Here is a 25,552-nt window from a genome sequence, read left to right on the forward strand (position 1 = left end):
AAACTTCTTTATCATTTTATATGTATAATTTTAAAAATAAATAAATTTTAATATGGAATAATTTAATATATACTCATTAATGAATACAATTAATTCGTGCGTTACACAAGATAAAAAAAATTAATATAAAATACACAAATATTTATTCGTAAAATTATGATAAGTAAACACATTTATTACTTAATATTTCAGTTTTTATAATAATTTAATTGTTGGACCTATATATTAATTAATATATAATACTTCATTTAATTTAATTAAAATGTAGCATAAATTAATTAAAATAAACATAACATAGGATTTGCCATGAAAAAAATTAATTAAAATGCAGCATAAATTAATTATTTTTAAGTGCACCTAACATGTTTTATATATATTTTTTCCTAACATATGAAATGATATAAATATATTGCCACTTTCAAACAGAAGGTATGTAATATAGCTGTCAATGGGACCATATGTATTTAGGCATGGAAATGTACAACCAAGAAACCATACTTGAATATGAATTTTGCTTTTCTTCTTTTAGTATTAGTAATGATTGTGACTCTAATTTTACTTTAAGCATTATATTTAAACCATATAACCCACCAAATTGCTTAAAATATCTAATTTATTTTTGTTATGATATTTGTTATCACCAGTTCAAGACCTGGATAGGTTCAAGTCAGATGTACTGATTTCCATTGAGTTTGGACATTGACCTCACAGACCGTGCTAGCAAACTGAGCTCGCTGGAAGAGTATCTATGTTCTCCTTTGAAATCACACATGAATTTACATAAAGACGCTTTTAAGTCTAAGGTAGGATACGTGTTGATGTCCATAAAACCTATATAAATAGGCAAACACCAAGAAACAGAAAAATACTCAACAACTTTTCATTTCTTCCCTTAATTATTACAAATTTTCCAGCCACCATACATTTCTGTTTAAGCAATAATAAACTGCTTTATATATCAACTTGGTACATATTTAATAAACATATTAAACTATAGAAAATGAGGTGGACATGCATCAGCTTTGAAATTAAACTATATAGTTTGGATACAACCAAAGTCCCTAACCTATATATCAAAGTGAAATATATATATATATAAAAGAACACTTCACCATATTTTTGACACTTTGTGTTTTGGTGGTTAATTAGTGAAATACAATTAACAACAATGTTGGTTTATAATATCAAATGGACTGTCATACACTTATGGTGTGATAAGTAGTGGGAATATGTTGGGTTGTTGAAGCCAATCTATGAAGCTTCTTCATTTCTTTAATGGCTGGGTCTTGTAATAGTAGCACTTTGTCTTTGTCTTTAACACCAACCATGTGTAGATATTCATCTTCTTCTCTTTCTTTCCCTTTGAATAATAGTCTTTGCTCTTTTGGCTCCAAACTTGTTACCAATGACAATATCATCTTCAATTCTCCTAAATAAACAAAATTCCCCACAAATTTCAATCAATACTCGACCTTGGGGTCCCTTTTTTGGTAAAATTGTTCTATTGATTCCCAAAATTGTAAACTTTATAGTTAATAAAATCATAAAATTACACTTTACTCTCTCAAAAAATTTGCAAATAAGTCAAATTATGATATAAAAACATATATAGTTGAAGCCAAGAGTGAATTTAGAAGGTCAAACAGGCCTTGGCCTCCCCTCAAATGGAATAACCATTTTTTAGTCTCCAATAAATGATAGAATTAAAAGTTATTATGTGATAAATTGCACTTTCACTCCCAAAAATGAAAAGATTTATATATAGTCCTTTCAAAAGTGATAAAATCATAAGTAAGTATGATATTAAATTACACCTTAACCTCAAAAAAAATTATAATTCAATTTTGATCCTTGGTTGAAGCTGATTACTATGAAAAGAAAAGCTATAAAGATAAGGAAAGGCTTACCAAAAGTGGAAGTTGCTCCAATGGAGATATCATGGCATTGAGAAACAGTTGAGACTCTAACAATGATCATCCCTTCTCCAACACTTGAACCAGTTTCTCTCTTTTGAACAAGCATCCCACCAGGCCTAAGTTCCCATTTGATTTCACTTATATTATTACAATTCCCAACACCCTTTTCACCACTTTTTACATTACCATTGTTTCCACCTCCATTCCCAAACTTAAAGCTGCCTCTGCAAAACTTCTTAGACTTCAACTTCATCATGTTCCTTTTAACAGCTAGGATTGATCCCTTAGTGTTTGTCAAAAGCTTAAGAAGCTAGAAATGGGGAGAGAAAGTGTTGAGGTTTAGCTAGTTATATAATACAAGACATGGGAGACAAATGAGACGAAGCACATGGGTGGTGGGTGCCTATGTAACACGCTTGCTTGATTAGTGGACCAAACCCTAAACATATAATCAAAAACATTGGTCGGCTGGCAAATATATATATAGCTTATTGATTTGATGGATGGATTTTAGGAATATTTTTCATGGGGTCTATTGGGATTTGGAATATCTTTATTTAAATATGATCGATTGTGGATTTTCATAATAATATTTTGATAGTAAATGATTAGTTTTTAAGTTTTATTGTGTATTAGTCTCATGAGATTTGATGAATATTTTTTATTTAAAATAATTTGATTAAATAAGTCATTTTGAAAGTAGAGAAAATTATTTCAATCGTAATTCAATTGGCCCGTAATAATTTTTAAATTAATTAATTTTTCTTTAAATTAATACTTTAATTAATTTTTAATTCAACCAGATCGAATTTTAAAATAAATTACTTATTATTAATTTCTTGAACACATTATCTCATAAAGAAAAATGTGAAAACATGATTGGATACTAATTTTTTTTCTTACAATCATACATTTCATTCCTTATTTTTCTTTGTAGCTAAGGTATGGTCATAAAAAGTCAGAGAATGTAATGATTTTATTTAAGGACCATCCATTTATATGACCAACTTCTTTTTTCTTTCTTTTTTGACCACTTGATCAAGTTGTTAAATCATGGTGTTTAGGAGCAATAAGTAATTATACCAAAGTTTGTTTCTAAATGTTGTTTAAAAAATTAAATATGTAATTCTTAAAATTTAACACAATTAAGGATTCATGCTGTCATAATGGACATTCGATCGAATCGAGTCGAATTGAGTAAAAAAAATTTGAGTTAGTCAAGTTGACAAATCTTATTTTAGCAACCGAACTCAATTTGATTTTTTTGAATCAAATCAAAGCGAGTCAAAAAAATTCGAATCAAGTCGAGTCGAGTTAATGAATCTTATTATTTATACTCAATGTTGAGTTTACATGGACCAATTATTTAACTAGCAGACGAAATATAAAATTATTTAACTACATAAGCAATATAATAGTTTTGCATTTTAACTTAATGGGTAAATATTTATCAAAACGACGTAGTTTTGCCTTTTCTTATTGGGATTTTCGGATAACTTGAATTGTGTAATTCATATTCGAGTTAAACTGAAAAATTTGAATTTTTATTCAAGTTTATCAAAATAACTTGAAAAACTCGAACTATTTAATTCAAAATTTAAATCTTTTATCAAATTTTTCAAATCAAATCGGATTTTACTCACCCCTAATAGAGAGTCACTCTTTTGGCTTAAGTTGCTTCGTGTGGATCAAGTTGTCATGGAATCAGACTATTTGTTATGATTGAGGCGATTTCTCATAACTCTGATATTGAGCTTGATAAGATCCTTCACGATTACTTGATGGTGTAATCATTCTTCGAATTGTTGTTCTTCCATTGTATTTGTCAGGGTGCCAATAAGATAACTCATGCTTTTGCTAAGGCGGCTTTATTACATGTAAACCAAACCGAATGAAATATTCTTTCCACTAATGTTTAATCTATCGTATCTTCTGATTTTACTTATCTGGTGCGCCATGGGGATGAAAGATCTAGAACGAGGTACATAAGATAAGAATATTATTTTGGTTAATTGTCCCTCCCCAATATCTCTTGTATTGTTGTTATTTGCTTACTTACTTTATATTAATCTAATTATTAATTGTTCAACAAACTAAATATTGCATATATTGCTTTCTTTGCTTTTACTCTTTTCCATTAGTGGCAACAAGTAACTTAGGCAATCATCTATATATTTATAACTCTCTTCCAACTTTCAAGTTTGGTTTTCCAATAAGAAAATAACTACTTCCATTATTACATTAATTAATTAAATAGAATATTGCTATTTTGAGTAACCCTTTTGCACCCTCTTCCTATTACTAAGAAAACAACTTGATAAAAACAAGTATGCATGTTACAACCAAAGTTGCCTGTGGTATATTTAGTTCTTTGGTACAAAATAGAGTACAAATGTTATAAACTGAATTCCAACCTATTAAATGTGATATTTTAAATATGATTACATGAATTAATTAAATTAAATTAAATTATGAGTTATGTTTTTGATTATATGGGTTCAAAATATATTCCCTGAATCCCTTGCCCATCAAAAGAATAGGCATAATATTCAATTTAGCCCTTAACTTTTACATATTTTATTATTTTGGCTCTTATTCTTCTTCTTCTTTTTAGTTAAATTTAGCCATTAACCTTTTTTTTAAAAAAATCACTTTTTTAAATAGAAATGTTGATGAAAACATTAATTTTTTAATGATGTTGATGTGACATTTTACGTAATAGTCCACATATACTTTATGCTAATATGACACTTTTATCTTATATGTTACATCAATAAATAATTTAAAAATTATAAAAATTTAAAAAAAAATTTAAAAAAATTAGAGTACACGTAAATTATCATGCAAGCTGTTATATTTAAAATTTTAATATTTTAGTTAATATTTCTATTAAAAATAACAATTAGACTTTTTCATTAAAAAAATTGGGGCTAATTTTAACTTAAAAATAAAAACCAAAATGATTGAAAATTAAATTTATTATTTGAATTATCATTTCACAATGACATTTTTTTAATCTTAAAATCATCAATTCTCAATATTAAATCTAATCTAATTTATCAAACATGGTGTAAGAATAATTAATATTTGATGGAATATATGTTTAAAAAAAAGTACCAAAATTGTTTGTCTTGGACTTTATAACTTGTTATTATTTATGATTTAGTTAGTTAGTTAGGTGGATCTTGTCTTGTCCTTTGAGATGTTTATTATTTATTTATGTTTTACTTTTATAAAATGCTTTGCTTAAGTGTTTCATTTATAAGGCTTCAAACTCTCAACCCATGTGAAGATCCATAAAACTCTCAATAATTCAATGAATGTTTCTAAGGGATTAATCTCTAAATAACTTTTTTCTTAGTGGGTGACAATTTTATAAAGATTTGATGAAATTATGAAACAAGTATTAAATTAAAGGATTAATTACAATTATTTATTCAAATCTTATCAACTTTCAATTCTTATTATATACTCTATTTCAAACATGATAATGACACCCACATGGTTTGTGAGAGAAAGACATAGCAAACTTAGGTTTGGCTCACTTTATTTATGCAAAAATTGACAATGACTTCCAATTTTAATATTCTTTTCAATTTAATATTTGATTTTGACTTCAATTTTCAATTTGGTACTTAATTTAAATGTCATTATGTGAGTCACTGAATATTTGACACGCATGTCCTAAAAAAAAGAAAAACCTCAACTATCAAAAGGAACATTGAAACCTACCTTAAGTAAGAAATAGTATATTAACACAACATTTTATTATAAAACTAAAAGGCATAATGATAACTTTAGCCATCAATATTTTTATTTTCTATCAAGTTGACCATTATTCTTTGTTTTAGTCAAACTTGGTAATTAACCTTTCAAAAAGAGTCGATTTACTTTTCTTTACTAATATGGTACCATTTGTCTTTTATGTCACTTCAATAAATAATTTAAAAATTATGACAATATTCAAAAAAAATAGTATGAAGTACACGTGAATTGCTATATAAGTTATCATGTCTAAAATTTTAATATTTTACTCAATATTTCTATTAAAAAAAGTCAATTTAACTCCTTTGTTTTGTTAAATTAGTAATTAAATTTATCTTTTTTTAAAAAAAATTCAATCCACAATTCCATTACATTGTTTATTACAATCTATTGTTTTGATTTCATATTAATATATTGTAACACCCCTTACCCAATACCGTTGCCGGAGTCGAGCATGAGGCGTTACTTGACTTAACTTAAAAGTTCGGGCATAAAAAATTACTTTCAAATTTAATTTCATCATTCATAAGAAAGCTGTCCACCTGTACAGAAGTCACTAAAATAATTATAATTCAAGCTACGAAACTCGAAATTTAGATCCGTAAATTTTCCCTGAAACTAGACTCATATATCTATTCACCATAAAATTTTCAGAATTTTTTCTTTAGCCAATTAGTACAGTTTATTAGTTTAAATCTCCCCTGTTTCACTAATCGACTATCCTGACCACTCATCACTAAAATTTAATTATCTCTTATTACAGACTTCATATGTTGATTAAACTTATTTCTACTGAAAATAGACTCATTAAGGAATCTATACATATAAATTATAACTCATAATTCCTTCTGTACAATTTTTAATGAATTTCTAAATTCAGAACAGGGGACTTCAGAAACATTCTTGCCCTGTTTCACTAAAATTCAAATATCTAAAAGTATATAATTCTTTTGCTTACTCCACTTCTTTCATATGAAAGTAGACTCTTTAAGCTCTAATTTCATATCTCACTCAACTTCTAATTCTATTTCCACTATTTTTGGTGATTTTTAAAATTTACATCAATGCTGCTGTCCAAGAACTGCTCCATTGCAATTTTTTTAAAAAAATTCAATATAACCCCTTTATAATTGTCTAACCTTCCTTGCAATTTTCAAATCACAACCAATTCCAGTATTTCATCTACTTCATTTAAATACTAATGAAGTTCAACCAATCAACCATTTCAAACTAAAAACATGTATATATTTCGATATCTAACGTAACCATAACATTCAAATTTACTTTTTACTTCAATTCCCTATACATGCCATATAAATCCAAAAAGTTGCTTAACATAATCTACCGGAGTATATCTGGATAGTGTGATTCTTGATGTAGATCCGATCCTCCGAATGTATAAATACGTTAATCTACAAAAACAATAAACACACACATGTAAGCTTATAGAAAAGCTTAGTAAGTTCATAGGAATAAAACATAAATCTTACCAAACACTTGTACACTTATACAATATACACCATTACTAAATTTACCTGTCAACCACAATCTTTGGTGAGTTCCTTGGTATAAACTCACTACTACTTATTCTTTTACCATAATTCCTTTGGGCCCATTTATCACTTACTATCCTTGATCAAAATTAAGGAACGGTTACGGAAAATTGAGTACTTCACTTTCACTTTGACATATGGCCTCTTATCACTTGTCCTTGATTAGATAAGTGTAGCTAGGCTACCACTTATCACTTTGCCACTTGATCAGATAAGTGTAGCTAAAGCTACCACTTATCACTTTATCACTTGATCAGATAAGTGTAGCCACTTATCACTTTGTCTCTTGATCAGATAAGTGTAACCACTTATCACTTTGTTTCTTGATCAGATAAATGTAACCACTTATCACTTTGTCACTTGATCAGATAAGTGTAGCTAAAACTACCACTTATCACTTTGTCACTTGATCAGATGTACTCAAATCCGGCGTTCCACTTAATTTGATCATTTATTCGATTTTCACATTTTTATTTTATTCTCACTTCAACAATAAATGCATTTCATCATACATTGTATAATTCATGAAATTAACATTTAATCATTAAATTTCAGCCATATGAACTTACCTGGGTCGATTTGTAGAATTTGCAAAAGTTCAGGGACTAATCAACTACTTTTTCTTTTCCTCGGCTTGCTTCGGGTTCTCGATCTAAAATACAAATTTATTCATTCATCAGCATATAATTCTATTCTAATCCATTTCACAATTTATGCCCTTAAGTTTTCGAAATTACACTTTTACCCCAAACTTTACAGTTTTTACAATTTGGTCCCTACTCAATTAACCCCTCAATTGATCTAATTTTTCTCAATTAACACCTTTTCCAACTATTTTAAACTACTACATAGCCTTTCATACTCAAAACCGCAACACCAAACCTTAATTCTCAACTTTTTCACCATTAAGTCCCTAAAATCAATTTCTATCAAAATTACTTAATAAAATCATCATATAACAAAATTAAAGCTTTAATTCCATGTTCATTCATCATATACTTCCAGCATGTATTCATAGAAACTTTCAAAATCAGCCATGAAATCAAAAACTAATGAAATAATTAGTTGGGCCTAATTGTAAAAGTATCAAAATCACAAAAATTAGAAGAAAAAAATCAAGAATTAAACTTACATAATTCAAATATATGAAAAACCAGCTTGTTTCAGACCTCCTATGGCGTTTTTGCTGATAAATTGTGAAGAGATCTCTAGATTTTTCACTTTTGTCTTTGTTTTAAATGTTTAATTTGTTAAGTTTCCAATTTTGCCCCTATTTCTACTTACATTCTGCTGATTTTTCTTACCCAACCGTCCAGCCCATAAAATTTGGGCCTAATTGCCTTTTAAATCCCTCCTCATTAGTCACTTAAGCTATTTAATCACAATTTAATAAATTTTACACTATTTTCAATTTAGTCCTTTTTAGTTAATTAACTATCCAAACGTTAAAATTTTCTAACGAAACTTTAATACCAACTCAATGACACTCTATAAATATTTCTAAAATATTTATGGCTCAGTTTAAAATCTTCGAGGTCTCGATACCTCGTTTTTTTATTTTAATTATTTTAATATTTATTCCTAGTACACTATTCACTATTTCAAAAATTTTTCTAACTTCACATTTAACTTATACTTACTAAATTTATAATATTTTCTACTCGTTTGTCAGATTTAGTGATCTCGAATCACCATTCCGACACCACTGAATATTCAGGCTATTACATATATATTATAATTAAATTAAAATAATAATAATTTTATTGCATAAATTGTAACTAGAGTATGCTGCATATTCTATTTGGAGAGACATTTATGATGATTTTGCTATGTTAGGATTATGATATACCTTTTCCAGTTTTATCCAATTATCTCCCAAAATTTTGAAATTCAATAATAATTACTTCCTCTTTGAAATATGTTCTTCTAAAATTAAGGGTAAATTATACTATTATTCAATAAATTATAAATAAATTTTTGTTTTGATAACTTACTTAAAAGAAGTTAAAATTTGATCATTAACATTTTTTAATTTTTTTATCCAACAATAAAGTAACACTTTTTAATTGATATAATAATATTTTTAATCCTATTTTTTTGTCAATTTAATCCTGATTATATATATAATAATAAAATTGAAAATTATAAAAATTAAAAATTATATAAAAGTAGATAAATTTTTCAAAAAAATAAATAATGTGAGAGAAAATGGGATAAAATTATTTCCAAACTCTTCAAATTTTTTTCTTTATTATTTGTATAAAAATATTTAATACTCGTCCTTTAAATAACATAGAGACCTCTCAATCCTTCTTAATTTCAAAATTGAGTAAATTGATCCCTCTAAAAGAATGAAGCAATTTAATCTTTGTCAATTTTAAATGTGGGCAATTAAAGATAATTAATCACGACATTAATGTCTACAATCAATTGAACATAATTTTAATTGGTATAAAAAATATTTCTATAATATTTTATAAAATATCAAAAAATATTTATAAATTTTATAAAAAAATTACACAAATCAAAATCATGAAAATACTCATAAATCACATAAACTTTTTTATAAAAATAGAAAATATATATACTTTTAATTTTTGAGATGACGCATCATATTGGCCACATGTCAAATATTCATCATCAAGTGAAAAAAAAATTAACGCCATTTGGTCTCGATACCAACTTCTATAATGGAAATTAAATATTAAATTATATATTAAAACTAAATTTAAATACAAATATATTAACCCAAAAGATGATAGCAAGAGATACCCACAAGATTTACTTCATCTTGGCATATGCATTCCCAAGCCGATTATGATTGTTGGTGAAGATTTTAAGGTCTATGGAAGTGTGATTTCAAAGCTCAATCATGGTGGTCCATTAATGGCTATATATCAAACTTTATAAAATTAGAAACATATAGATATGATTCCCTGTATGTTAATCATAGTAACAAAAACAAATGATGTTGCAACTTGTATTTGTCTTGTTATGTAGATATGATTTTATTGATGATCAAAATCTTTTGTTGTTTCCAGATTGAGATTCTCAATATCCAGCATAGATTGCTTAGCCTTTCTTGTTCTTTACTAAATCTGAATCAAAGGAATTGAGTTAATTTGCTCATGGTTGCAAAGTAAATGCTTTATAAGTTTTAGAATAATGGTTCGAGTCTCCACACCTTCAAGTTAGCTATATAATTATTCTTATATCTTAGGTAGATATTTTTCTTCTGAGTTTTACAAGTTCACCAACTAAAAGTGTTCATGGATTGGGTTGGGTCGAGTTTGGGGTAAGTCTAAACATGATATTAACACACTTTACACTTATCCAAGTTCAACCCGAACTAAAATATGAGCTTAGAATTTTGTCAAAATCCGCTAATGTTTGTAAATGGTTAAGCTAAGCTCATTTTAAGCTCGTCCATATTAATTTTTTTAATATTTAAAAATATATATTTGTATTTTTTTCATTTATTAAAATTTTATATATAGTCATCTTAACTTTTTTTTTAATATTTACATTGTAGTATTTTATATTACTATAGATTTAGTTCTTATGTGTTATAAATTATATTATATATATAAAAAACATAATATAATATATTATAAATATAGAGAACGGGTCAGGCGGGGCTCAAGATTTGAATTTTTGAGCTCGAGCTCAAGCTCGACCCATATTTTAAATGGGCTTAACTTTTTTTTCGAATCTCGTTTATGGGCCTAATATTTTTTTCTGAACCCTCCTAAATTTTGGGTGGGCATCCCGGTCCATGAACAAGCCTACCTCCAATCGAGTAGTTGTAACACCCCTCGCCCAACTCAATCATCGGACCCAATCTATAGGATGCTACATTCGTTGCCAGAGCAACAAACAGTCAAATTCACAGTAAAATAATCATTCACACATACAATTCAATGTCAATCACATTCATTTCAGGTTAAACAATAAAATTTCAAGTCTTAATCGAGCTTATGAAAGCTCTTTTTTCAACCCAAGAACAAAATATAATAAAATTGTAAAGTTTTAAAAATTCAGGATCACGTCGTGACGTCATCTCTTCCATGTTGTGACGTCTTCAAAATAGGATGTCACGTCATAATGTCACTTACTGTTGGTGAACATTGCGACGAGGTAGGTTGGTCGTTGGCACGTGGACCTTGTTTTTGGCAAAAATGAACCATTTGGTCCCAATTCAAGTCATACACATCTACCTATTTGATTCAAGCCATAGCATACCATCATTATCAAGGGAAATTCATTCCAACAAGTCACCAAACCAATTTAAACTAGATCCAAATCTATCATGACCCAAAATTAATTCAAAATCAAACCATGATGTCTCATACATTCCATTACAACTTTACCTATGTCAAATCTATCAAAAGCATGTCTCTCAACTTCATTTCATTCAAATTTGCACATAAAACCTATATGGTCCCAAAATAAACCGAAGCAAATCACATACCAAATGCACAACTCAAGCCAAATAATCATACATACAATTTCAATACATATTTCACATATAACGTACCATTTTCACATGCCTTAGTTCAAATTGACCAATTCATATAACCCATAAGGCAATTTTAACATGTCATACTAATCAAAAGAAAATCATCTTCAACAAGACATCAAGCTTGACCAAAACCATGCACAAACAAGCTTCAAATCAAATGTTATATCCAAGGTTAATCATCTTCACCATTAACATGAAGTTACCAAACTCAAAATGCTCTGTTACACAAAATAAACCTTAAGTAAATGTCACATAGTCTACACTCAAAACAAACTTATAACTACTGTCTGGGGATAGTGTGCATGCTTCTCTGCTGATCCGGCTGGGCAGTTCTGCAAGCTGACATTTTAGTGGAATTACTCACACAAGCTGACCTTGTATCGAGGTTACCCGTCCGGGCTAAACCTACGATATGTATAACCCGAGAATCTGCAACAAATGGTAGATCTCGTAACAATATGAAAATGTTGAATCAATTACATGTATAACCCCTAATGGCATGCCATATGTATCCTAACCTTTTACGAAGTTCACATGAACATTGTTGTCATATACATATCATTATCAAACTTGTACCAATAGACATATTTCATTACAAATCCTGTAAACATTCAATTTTCATATTTTCACTCCAAACCTTTTCGTAATAGCCAATTTTCTCATGATTTTCAATTCAATCCATTTTAAGCCAAATATGCCAAATTCACTAAATGCACTTCAATCTAAACACATAAATGAAACAAAACACAATTCAAACATAGCATAAAATAAATTAGTAAGTTCTATATGAACTTACCTAGTCAAAATATCATCAAATTGATTCTTCAGAGTCTAATGAAAATTTTAGTTTTCCCATGATTAATCTCGCTTTGATCCGATTCTTGATTTAATAATGACTGAATGGTGAAAGCTTTGAAAGGTCTTTCTCCTTTCTCAACAATGGAGGTTTGGCTATGAAAGGATGAGAAAGATGAATGTTTCTCTTTCCTTCAACAATTTCAACTATTTATACATGTATTAATCTTTGATTAACCTAATTAACCTTATTTAAGTAAACATAATTTTAAGCTTAATTAAGCCTAAGTGAGATGTTTCATCATCCACTAATTCATATTATAAAATAGTTTAATTACCATTTGGGACCTTTGGCTATTGCAGTTTAAGTTCCTAAGTCTTTGGCCAGTTAAAAATCTATAACGATTAGACTTTTACAATTTAGCTTGATTTTTACTCTCTACAAAGTATGGGAGACAAACCCCCTACTAGGGAATGATACCATCAATTATTGGGAGATCGGTTAACTACTTGACAAACGATGTAATAGGCCAATTTTGCCCAACCCACCATAAACCAAAAAATAATAAAATAAATAAAACCAAATGAATAAAAGTCCAATTACAAATGGCCAAAAAAAACCCTAATGGCCCAGTAGCCCAATAACCTAAACATTTTTTCAATAGAACAAAAAAATCCTAACCTCCAGCGTCGTTAACTCGCAAGCACGCCACCCGAGGCACTTTCATGTCATGTCTATTTATTTTTTAATCCATTTTTATTTTATTTTAAGTTACCTTATCTATTTTATTATTATGATATGATTATTAATAATATTATTATTACATTATTGTTATTATAGTATTCTTTTATTTATTATTTATTTATCATTCTAATATTTTACTCATATAGCCATTTTATATTATTTCATTATCACTATATCATACATTGTGTTTAAACATATTTGCCCGTTTCATACTTTGCCCAAATAAACTAAATATACATCGTTTTAAGTGTTACATTAATTTTTATTCGATGCATAAAAAGGGGAATTTTAAAACCAATGCAACATTCTTATTTAGAGATTTGAGAAATCATACCCTAGCTTACGGGTTTGATTTTCTCTTTGAACCTAAATAACTGAACATCCTTTTAAAACTAAAAACACAATAGATTTAAATAATAATTAAATAAGGAGCAATTCTATTTTCGAGAATTCAGGATGTCGTGTCCTAACTTACGGGATATGACCTTTTCATTTTGGTTATCTGGAAATAAGAAGGTTTCTTATATAAGTTTTGACTTAACTAAGTGATTTAATTAAAAAATCGTGCAAAGAGGGATCATATTTAAATTTTCGAATTTTTAACTTTCGACACTAAGACACCAAGTAATCATTTTGGTACCAACTTTGGGCGTTATGAGGTGCTAATCCTTCCTCGTACATAACCGACTCCCAAACCCGTTTTTTCAAATTTTTGTAGACCAAAAATAATTTTAACATTTTAGTAACGTAATAAAACTTTGAAGTGATCCGATCATACTTAAATAAAAAAGGATATGTGGCGAATCCATTTTAGCTCTTTTTTTTAAAAAAATAAAAATCCATTTCAAAAAGGTTTCAACAAATGACACTTCGAATTTGAAGACTTCTCCAAAAGAGTTGACCCCTCTTAACAATATTTAATATTTTCATTTACGTTACTCGAACATATAAATAAACATATTTATAAATATTATTAATTGTAATGAATTGCATATAGTAAGACAATTTTACATAAATTTAATTTAATGTCCAAAAAATCATTTTGATTGACATCATTATTTTTTAATCCAAACACAAATCTCACTACTGATTTTAATCTTATTGCTACGATCACTAATTTCACCGCTACAATAATTGATCTTACTGATATCGTTATCTTTAATCTCACTAGAACCAATTTCACTATCCAAACTCAGATTTTTGAAGAAGTCAAATTCAAAATCATCCAAACTCAAAAACCAAACCTTTGGAGTATTTTTAAGTTTAGGATTAATGCATTATTTGGGTCTTGAACTTAGTAAATATTTTCATAGCACCCTTTTTTTTTTCAAGTTTGCCCTTGAACTAGATAATTGTTCCCACATTGGGGTTAAACCTTTTCTATCCAAACTTGGATCTATACAAAAATAATTATTTCAAGAATTAACTTAAACAAAAAAAAGTTTAAACTCCAATATAAGAATTAACTTAAGTTTATTACAATCTTAGGCCCAAAACTTCAGCCCAAACTCTAATCATTATTAAATGTAACATCTTTTTTTCCCTTTGTTTTACCCAAAAAAACCCAAAATCTTAAGCCCAAATATCTCATAGTTTCCAAAAAATTATTATCCAATAATAATCGGCCGCGTGTATAAAAATTATTTGCGGCCATGCTAAGCACACGCCCTAGAAAATAATAGAAAGAAATGTATGCTCCCCGATGAACCCCTAACCTACGGTCCACATTCATCCACGTCACCAAACCGACTTTAAAAAGTCTATCTAATCCACGGCAATGCAAGTACTAAAACTGGAATTCCCCAAACTACGCCTCTGATCACCAAGCTGTTTCTTCCTATATAAAACCCCATTTTAGTCATTCAATAAATGAAAAAATTCCCATAATTTATTTATTCATTATTCAACTGCCTGCCACTGCACTTTTCCTTTTCCCGAAACAATGGCGACCAATTTGATCCGTCGAGCGATGAACATGACGCCACGTTTGCCGTCATCGAAAGTGGCTCCAGCATCGCGGCTGGTGTTGGACCGTCCTTACGCCACCGAAACGGAAGCTCAAAAGGTGGAACCGAAAGCCTCCTCCGGCAGCGGCGGCGCCAACATGAAAACCTTCCAAATCTATCGATGGAACCCAGATAATCCTACGAAACCCCAACTTCAAGACTTCAAAATCAACTTAAAAGAATGCGGACCCATGGTGCTTGATGCCTTGATCAAGATCAAGAACGAGATGGATCCATCGCTCACCTTCCGTCGTTCCTGCCGTGAAGGGATTTGTGGCTCTTGTGCAATGAACATCAACGGTTGTAACGGGTTAGCATGTCTTACCAAGATCGAATCTGGACCATCGGAAACGACGATCACGCCGTTGCCGCATATGTTTGTGATAAAAGATTTGGTGGTTGATATGACTAATTTTTATAATCAGTATAAGAGCATTGAGCCTTGGTTGAAGCGGAAGAATCCGCCACCGGCGGCGGGGAAAGAGATTCCGCAGTCTAAAAAGGACAGAGCCAAGTTAGATGGGATGTATGAGTGTATCTTGTGTGCTTGTTGCAGTACCAGCTGTCCTAGTTATTGGTGGAATCCTGAATCTTATTTGGGTCCTGCTGCTTTGCTTCACGCTAACAGGTAATCAAAATAATGAATTTTTTGGGTTTCCTTTGTTAATTTTATATCAACGATGGTTCTTGTGTTTGGGTTTTGGGATTTATTTGATTGATTGTAAGAAAAAAAAAAACTAAAAAAGCTAGCTCTATCTTCGGTGATTAACAGAAAGGGAAGTTATGTTAATGGCGGTTTTGGAATTTATTTGGTTGATAAGTGAAAAAGAAGGGAAATGTAAAAGCTTTTGATAGTGATTATTTCATTTCCTATTCTCATTAATCATTTTGAAATTAGGGTTTTATGATTGATTCTTTGAAGTTTAGCTTTATATTAATTATTTGAATTTTGATAGTTAAATTTTAGTACTTTATTGGGAAGGTGTGTTTTTGTTCATTGTCAGTTTTGTATAGAGCAAATCTTAGGCCATAAATGTGTTAGATCAGCATTGCAAGTGTTTTTTGTTTATTCATCTTGTCACTTCTGTTTGAAGTTTTTGCTAATTCCACTACTAGGTTGAGATTAGTGTTGTACTCAATACTCGCTTAGTATGCTGTCTTTTTAGGTTAGAGTACCATGGAGGTCCCTATTTTAGTTGTTAGATTGCATTTTGCTTCCCATACTAAAAACATAAGCAAATTAGTTCTTATGCATTAGATCAAAGAGCCATTTGGTCATTTGTGTTAAAAATTGTGGTTGATGAAATGACCAGAGAATTGCATGTGCTGTGTTGCTGAAGTATAAAGACCAACTTTTAATATTAGAAATGGACGGAATTTCTAAAAACTGAAGGACCAGTTTGCTCTCTTTTTTAGTATAGAGGGCAAAATGCAATCTGACTTCTAATACAAGGTCTTCTATAGGACTTATACTGTCTATGCTACTGTACTCGAGAGGGTATTTTTGGATACTAAAGAGATAATGAAGGGTTCGGATAACAGAGAAGCTTTACATATGTCCATAAAATCCAATATTCTTAAAAGAGTCAAATCCTGAATTTTGGTTGTAGATATGCAAAAGCTAATGCTTAAACCTTTAGTATTGGAAAGGTTCAATTATTGATGCTTTGTTATCTTGTTTATTCAATAAATTCTTGTAGCTTTTATAAATTCTATAATCAAGTTTGGTTTTAGGTCTTGATGGATATTGATTACAATCACCCAGGTTTTACTAACTAGTGTTTTTGCTTATTAATTTTAATGCTTGCCCCTCTTAATTATGTCTAGTTCTTATATGATTTATTGTTTTTTCTTTGAGAATGTGAAAGATAATTGATTACCTTTTGAGTTTATGAAGAGCTTCTTAATCATATACTCTCTCATATGCAGATGGATAAGCGATAGCCGTGACGAATACACAAAAGAGAGATTGGATGCCATAAATGACGAGTTTAAGTTGTATCGTTGCCATACGATATTGAATTGTGCTCGTGCTTGCCCGAAGGGTCTGAACCCAGGAAAACAGATTACAAACATCAAGCACCTTCAGCTGACTGGTGGTGCTTAAAGTTTCAAACTTCACAATAAATTGTTTGTGTATTTAAAACCAGTTAATCTGGATCCTTGAACAATTTGTTTCAAGTTAAGGATACCAATAATTGTGTTCTGTATGTAGACTATATTTTCATTTGATATAATGCCAAATTTGATAATTTTATAGCTGGTTTCTATATGTTACTTGTATGAATATGTTCTGTTTGTTTTAACAGTAAGGTTTTTGAAGAATCATATCTCATATCAACATTCGAATATGTTCGAAGGAACAAGTTTTGACAATATGTAACTAAATGGTACTCTACTAATATGAATTTGCTAAGCTTTAGGAGGAGTTTTTTTGTTGTACAGCCTCTCCATTTCATCCAATTCCAGGCATTGAGTAGTATTGTGGGATTCATACAATGGACATGCCAAATTCTACAATTTAGTCAAACCTTATGCATGCTGGATATTTGGAGATGTGTTCTCATGAGCAGACATTGCAATTCGTGAAGCAAGAGAACGAGCTGAAGTTCGGTTTTTCTTTTCCGAGACATGCATGAAGCAATTGTTCTTAATCGAAGACTTCCGATGAGGAGGAACAGAGCTTTTGCTTTCAACAATGCTTGCTTTGCAGGGAGTAGATTTTCTTCCTATGCCAGGTGATTCAGGTTTTGTCAATGGAACCTATGATAGAAACAATTTAGCTTATGTATGAATAATGTAGAATCCATGTTTGAACAAAATGAGATAACTAGCTTGTTTACCTTTTGAATCTGATCTTTAGGTGTTCTTTCTTTATAAAAATCCGGCAATGGTCTTGCCTTGAAGCAAAAGCTTTGTCGTAGTTTCTTGAATTCGGTCCCTGCTTTTTCCTGCAATAATACCTATTTAGCTCAGATATGCTCTACTTGAAGATATCATTTGATCCTATACAAATAAAAAGTAACCTTGAGTGTTGTTTGCTGTTGTACTTTTTGTTCCTGAATAACATTGAATTTCTCTTCAAGCCTCTGAAAAGAAAAGGATGGAGAAAATGTGTAACTTAATGAATTAATTCATTGAAGAACATCATATTCATCACACAGATAAAGTACCACAAAACCCCCAGTACTATACACTGGATTGCATTTTAGCCCCTCTACTGAAATAATAGGCAAATTAGCCCTTGTATGTTAAATGAGTGAGCAAACCAACCCCTCCATCAAAATTTGGTGTTTATATATAAGGTATAATAACAGTTTTAGCTCTCAACCTTCACGCATTTATTCAATTTGACCCTTACTCCTTTATCAATTCGGTATTGTTATTTTTTCATAAAAATTTTATAATTTATTTTTTATAAATTTTGTTTATAATTTTTATGTTTTTTTACTAATTTTTAAAATTTAAAAGGGCTTAATTGATTTTTTAAAATTTTGTTACGAAGGCTTTTTTGACCTTTAGCCTTGTTAGTTTCAAAAAAGTCTTACTTCCAATAAAAGAGTAGAGGTCAAATTGAATAAATAAGTAAAGGTTGAGGACTAAATTTGTTATTATACCTTCTATGTAAACACCAATGCAAACAGTTAATGGTGCAATTTTAACAAATAGGCTGTTTCGCTCATTCATGCCCATTTTTCCAGTAGAGAAGCTAAAATGCAATCCGGGATATAGTACAGGGGGGTTTTGTGGTACTTTCACCCCATCATACACAGACACAGTAAATGTAAAACAAATAGTTTATGTTTGAGAGCCTTGCCTGTTTTCTTCTAGCAGCTCTTTCTTCAGTTCTCAAGTTGAAAGATGCAAATATACCAGGTGACTGTGATTTGTTTCTGCAGGCACTCAAAATCTTTGAACAACTGCCATAAAAAGAAAAAAAAATCAGGACTTGTAACATTTACAAGCAGGTAAGCTGACTATGAACAATTTGTTGTTATAAAAAAGAAAAGATGCTTCTCACTCTGTAGGAAGAAAGTTCCATTTTCCACGAGCTGTTTTGCTGACACTGGCTGAGGAATTAACTGGTGTTCTAGCACTGTAATGCATACATATGATAAAGAGTTTGTAATGATAAATGTTCCAAACATTTCCAAGTTTCAATAACTACCTATATCGGAGTATACCTTTGGTTTTCAGACCAAGGGGTGGCCGAGGATTGTTTCGGTTTTCCACTTATAGACACCTGCAGTCCATAATGAAACACAATTCATCAACCATGACAACTAGAACTAGAACTAAACACAGTACTATAAATTGGATAGAAAAAGAGCACCTGGTTCGGAGTCCTTAAAGGTGTAGGACATTCTTTAGATGCTTTAGAATTCGAATCAATTCTTGAACCATCAATCTTTCTGATGATAGTGGAAGTAAATTTACTGAATTCTTTTGCATGGGTGAAGTTGATTGACTTGTGACTTGATTTTGGTGTTGATCTCTTTCTTTCAGATATGTCCATTGCAGACTTCTTGGTCATTGGCGTGAGATTGTTTCCATTGTTCGGTCGAAGTGGGGGTTTGAATTTTGCAGGTGAAGATGGCATCTTGGATGTTCTTGCATTAGCAAACACCTTTGAAGAAGATTGGGAAGGTTTCATCTCGCTTGTTACCTCAAATTCATCTTCATTGGTTTTGCCACCCTGCATCATGACAACAACAACGCAAAGCTATGTTACTCAGACTCGAGCTGTGAGTACCAGATAGCATAAATGTTGGTAGATGTACCACGGAAACCCAAGAATTAGATTGCATTTTGCCCCTTTACTCAAAAATTGAGTAACTTAATCTCTATACGTTAAATCAAAGAACTAACTTACCCATTTTCTGTTAAAAATCCATTTTTTAGTAGAGGGAGCAAAATGCAATCTTACTTTTACCCATAAATGTTTAACTTTTTTTTACCTTAAGTAGAGGTTTCTCCATTTGAGTCCCTTCACTAAGCTCCAATTCTTTATCATCTCCAAGTAGTCTTGACTGGTTAGCTTTAACACAATTGTTCTTCACTTGGGTTGTTTCTTTAACCTCCAAATCTGTAATTTCAGCCTTATCAACAACCACACCATTCTTTTCAAAAGCTTCATTTTTCATATTATTCTCCAAAAGAACTTGGGGTTCATCAACTGAGCTGCTTTGAACCTTCACAATTTCTGAATTATTCTCTTTACAATCATAAATGGAGCCAGTTTCTGCCATTCGAGGGTTTGGGTTTTGAGCTTCACTTTCAGTAGCATTAGTGGCAGCAGCAGCATTAGCTTGTTCAAGCAAGGCAGCTGCTTTCCTAGCAGCAAGGGTCTTATAATGAGCTTCAAAGAAAGCTTTTTTTTGAGCTACAGAACCTGGCCTAGCATATCTCTCAGCTTCTTCAACATATTTGTTATGAGAAAAGGTTGACCATTTTTCCCAAGCTAAAGATTCAGACATGTATCTGCCAAATGAAATTGACTGTCCAAGACCATGAATTGGGTTTCCCTAAAAAACCCCCAAAAAGAAACCGTTTTTAGTGAAGTAGGACCAATAAAGGAAGAATCTTTAATGGTTTTTTTCAATGAATTATTAACATCCAAAAGAACAATCATAGAGTTGAAGAAAGACAAAGATTTTATTATTAAAATTTCGCTTAATTCATATGATAATTTATGAACTGACCTCTTTGGCTTCATTGGGAAGGCCTGCAGTGTAAGAAAATGGTTGCATGAGACAAGTTGATTCCCCCATGTTTGCAAAAATGTTTCTTTGGCAAAAGCCCTTTCTCTAAACTACTAAAAAAAGGGGAAATACAATAACCATTTAAATTTGAAATTCAAAATGAAAAAATAGCAATAATGGAAGCCATTGGAGATGAAAAAAAGTAAAACTTCAGGGATTTTTTAATTATTATCTAAAGTGGGGTCATAAACCAACAGGTTCCCATGTTTTTAAAAAGAGACCCTTTTTTCAAGGCCCACTTGTTGAACTCCATGGAAAAAAAATGAAATCTTTAACGTCCATAATTTTGTTGGGAACAATTTTGAATTTAAAGATAATTGGGGCAGTTTGAATTTGGACACTGAAACAAGAACCCCATTATATAGGAATTAGGTTAAATTTTGCTATTAGTCCCCGTACTTTGCGAAACTTGTGGATTTAGTCTCTATACTTTTTAAATTGATCAATTTTAGTCTCTATACTTTTTAAATTTTAAAATTTTAGTCTTGACCCAAACAGTAAATGTTAAATGTATGTCTAAATTCACTTATTAGGCTTGTAATATACGTATAATTGCGTAAATTCTAAAATTTCAGTTTTAACGCAAATGACATTAACTGAATTTTTAATGAATAATATGTGGAAATAACAAGTTAGTATGTCATTACACAATAATAATATATTTGACACATCAAATTTTAGAAATTGCATAACTTAATGAATTTAACAGTTATCATTCGGTGAGGACTACAATTTTAAATTTTGACAAGTATAAGAACTAAAAATGACCAAATTGAAGTATAGAGACTAAATCTACAACTTTCACAAAGTATAGGAACTAATAATAGAATTTAACCTTGGAAATATTGTTTTGTGGTTGCTTTTTTAAGCAAACTCAAACATCTCTATGCTTTTTTTTAACCTTAAATTTGGCCAAAAACAAAGTGAAAAGTTGGTAGGTTCCTTGGATGTTCCAAGTTGAACAACCAGTAGTTGAAACATCAGTGTGAAGTAACAAAAAAAAATTGGGATTTGGGGATTGAATTGTTAGGGAAATCTTGCAAGTTTCACAATCATCATATTCTTGAATCGTATACAAATTTGTGTACATCAAGAGAAGATATACTCTAGCTTTCATGAAGGCGACAATTGGCAAGCTAAGTATCATAGAGCACTGTCTAGAAGGTGTATTGCACTTTGTCCTTTATTCGAAACATGAACAAATTCGCCGATTCAAAGAATAAATCAATTTTTAAAAAAATCGTCCATTTCTACTATTAAGTGTTTACATAGCGTGTCGTATGTACTTCATGTTGATATAAGTAAAATGGATGAAATTTTTAACAAAAGAATGATGTGAAAATTTAGATAAAAGATGAAATAGATGAATTTTTACATGGAATGACTAATTTAAGCCACCAAAATAGATAAAATTCTTAATAGAATAACCAATTTGCTTTTTTTTATCTGATATACATGGACTAATTGTTCTTTTTTAATATACAAGGGCCTTCAATGTACTATTACCATCTCAAGCATCCAATTCATTAGAAATGCGGTTTAGCCTACCATAATTGCAGTGTAAGTTTAATGAACCCCAAAGGAGGTAAAAGTACTATAGATAATTTTATATTAGGAGTCAAATTATATTTTGTTCCTTAGTCAAAAAATAAGTAAATTAATCTTTATATGTTAGATCAAAGAGCAAATTGGTAATTTTTATTAGAAATTACATCTATTTCTACAATTAATGTTAACACCCAAAAAAATAGATATATTATAAAAGTAGAGTTAAATTAAATAGTTTAATAATTCAAAAATCTGAGAGGTCAAAGTGTAAAAATAAGAAATTTAAAGGATCAAGATTTAAAATAACCCAATTTATGTCAAGACCAAATTAAATAAGTAGAGAAATAAGGGAGATTAAATCACAATTTGATCAAAAGTAAGTAGTAACTTAAGGATGGAATTTTGAAGAAACACGAAAGGTAAAATAGTCATTTAGTAAGAAAGATAGTTTTTGAGTGTAATGATATATGTGAGATATTTTGAATAATTTATTTAATTAAATAATATATTAATAATAATTAAATTAGATTTTTTATATATTTTAATAATAAAATGATAATATAAAAATTTTCTTCATCTTTCCCTTCCAACGTGAATGGAAAAATGATTGAGGGAAAGATTTCCTTCTTTTACAATTTGGTCCTTATCATGAAATCTTACTTTTTCTCTTAAATTATTTGATAATATTCGTAGTCACCCAAAATGAGAAGTGAAGTAAAGATACTAGAGAATATGTTCATCAATTTAGAAACGAGAAATTGGTAAATAAAAGTGCAAAAATTAGAAGAAAAAAAAAGGAAGGACAGTAATGAAAATGAGAAAGAAATGGAAATGAGGAAAAAGAGAAAAAAACTCTTGACGGAAAAAGAAAAAGATAAGTTTTCATACAAATCATACTTATATTCAATAAATTGAATTAAATATATTGAAAATAAAATGTATAAAATAGAAAGTATTTAATGAAGCATGACATGTAACTGAATTGTGAAATGTATAAATTATTTTAGCTCATAAATAGTTCTAATCTGAATTCAGTTGTTACGATAAGAGTGAAACGGTATTCAATAATCCAATAATATGATAAATCAACCTGAAGTTTCTGTAATTGTTCCGGCAATGAATGTGAAAACCTGGTACCTTGACCAGATTATCTGGTCAGGTATAAGGGTGTTACAATTAAAAATTGATTCATGTATGTTACACTTAACATGTCACGTGTACCTCACGATGATATAAAGGAACCAATTTTTTACTATGAAAATGGATTTTTTTTTCTAACAAAATGATCAATTTACTATATAATCTAACATAAAGAGATTAATTTGCCCATTTTTTTAGTATAGGGGAGAAAATCCAATCTGACTCCTAGTGTCACGAACTGTGCAAAGGAGTCCGCAACCAAGGCATACATTGATGATCCATCTTGTTCATTAGGAGGTCATTCACCTCGAAGGGTTAACTCATTGTTTAGAAAAGACTCGAAGCTCATATACTTAGATCCTAGTTAAAATATAAACAATATAGTAACTTGTATCTTTACGAGAATAATTATTGTAAATTCTAAAGGATAAAAATGCATAGAATTTAAATCCTCTGTACAGTTGAATATAAAGAAGCTCAACTATAAACAGAATCGTTCACTTTCATCAATATGAACATGTTGCAAGCGCTCTTCAACACTTTATCCACAATATGCCAAAAGTAACGCTGACTTAAAAAATTGATTAAGGCCACGCGATTTATCAAACTTAAGTTTTAATCCCGTGACACTAGCACAAGGATGTCCATGATAGTTTTACCAAAAAGAATAGTTATTCTAATCTCTATGTCGTTGGCATTCACTTCATAATGTTCATCTTCTCAACTATTTATCATACTCTACAAAGATGCCTCTGACTTACGGGTTTGCCCATCGCGATCATTCATCTTTAAGAATCCAATACAAGATTTTCTAGTGTTTTTGTTACTTTTACCTTTTAATGTTCCCTTGCTTGTATAACTAGAAAACACCACTAACATGACTGACATAAAACCAATCCCAAAAAACACCCATAATCGAGCGATCCATAACATTAATGTTCTAAACAGTCCATCCGTAACTTTAGTTCGAGATGATTCCTGAGAATGATTTCCGAACATCGAATCGCTTTTCATATCGTAGTTCTCACCAAGCCTATCGAATCTCCTTGAACTTGGAGACATTTGTTGTTGTATTCGGTTTTGGATAGGGTAATGCAGAAGGGTCAGCGCAGTTTCTTCTCTTGTGATGCAAAAGCAATTCTTTGTTTAATGTTTTCGCATATTCGATGCTGAGCAGGTCTTGTTGAAGTTAGTTCTCATCGATTTGTTCGGGTGTTGAAGGATCAGGCGGGTCTGGAAACATAGCCCAGAAACTGTTCACCATATCGACCTCTCTCCAGTTCGCCTTATCAAAGCTCCAAGTCCCAACTTTAAATTCCAAGCCATAGTGGAAAACTCTGTATTGCACATCAGGTTGAGGAACATAACCTGGATATATTAATATCTCACTGCTTATCCGTTGCCGTAACTTCAACTCCATGATAAGAGGATACCGTTAAAACTAAACTCAAAACAGTAAATATCGTTGTTCCGAAGAAGTTTGACTGAAAATGATACCTCAGCTGCACCAAATGAGTGACCATACATTTCACTGATCCACCTAAATTAATATTAATATGTATCTCCAGTGATGTTTGTTGCATAATGAGCTCCGTCAGCTCGGACCCTCTCGGTTTTAAGCAACCATAGTAGCACAAATGCCCAGAGATCATCAATATGCATGACTATAACACCTCCAACTTTGTCACAAGCATCAGGATGGGGAGTAATCGAGTATGAATTTTTGCAAGCTCATTGTTGCAGCCGATAAGGTAACTATCATGCAAAGCCATAAAATAAGTAAAGTTCATACGAACTTGA

At 30.3% G+C, this 25,552-nt stretch overlaps 3 protein-coding genes across 3 annotated transcripts; 1 reads left to right on the forward strand and 2 right to left on the reverse strand.

Annotated features, from left to right (window-relative positions):
- Window positions 1-856: 856 nt before the first annotated feature.
- On the reverse strand, window positions 857-2,336 carry LOC107926404 (BAG family molecular chaperone regulator 2). The gene is made up of 2 exons (XM_016857254.2): window positions 1,908-2,336; window positions 857-1,429 (listed from the first exon to the last, which is right to left on the reverse strand). Exons 1-2 carry the CDS (start codon window positions 2,170-2,172, stop codon window positions 1,197-1,199), a joined length of 498 nt encoding a protein of 165 aa, XP_016712743.1. The 5' UTR covers window positions 2,173-2,336; the 3' UTR covers window positions 857-1,196.
- A 12,754-nt stretch (window positions 2,337-15,090) lies between these two features.
- LOC107926496 (succinate dehydrogenase [ubiquinone] iron-sulfur subunit 2, mitochondrial) lies at window positions 15,091-17,561 on the forward strand. The gene is made up of 2 exons (XM_016857359.2): window positions 15,091-15,930; window positions 17,232-17,561. The coding sequence occupies exons 1-2, from the start codon at window positions 15,239-15,241 to the stop codon at window positions 17,407-17,409; spliced, it is 870 nt and encodes a 289-aa protein (XP_016712848.1). The 5' UTR covers window positions 15,091-15,238; the 3' UTR covers window positions 17,410-17,561.
- A 55-nt stretch (window positions 17,562-17,616) lies between these two features.
- Window positions 17,617-21,341, reverse strand: LOC107926495 (protein WVD2-like 7). The gene is made up of 9 exons (XM_016857358.2): window positions 21,005-21,341; window positions 20,261-20,827; window positions 19,636-19,998; window positions 19,487-19,545; window positions 19,324-19,398; window positions 19,120-19,222; window positions 18,329-18,391; window positions 18,146-18,253; window positions 17,617-18,065 (listed from the first exon to the last, which is right to left on the reverse strand). Exons 1-9 carry the CDS (start codon window positions 21,071-21,073, stop codon window positions 17,835-17,837), a joined length of 1,638 nt encoding a protein of 545 aa, XP_016712847.1. The 5' UTR covers window positions 21,074-21,341; the 3' UTR covers window positions 17,617-17,834.
- Window positions 21,342-25,552: the final 4,211 nt, after the last annotated feature.

This window comes from Gossypium hirsutum, chromosome A07 (genome assembly GCF_007990345.1).
Source record: "Gossypium hirsutum isolate 1008001.06 chromosome A07, Gossypium_hirsutum_v2.1, whole genome shotgun sequence".
Lineage (NCBI taxonomy): Eukaryota > Viridiplantae > Streptophyta > Magnoliopsida > Malvales > Malvaceae > Gossypium > Gossypium hirsutum.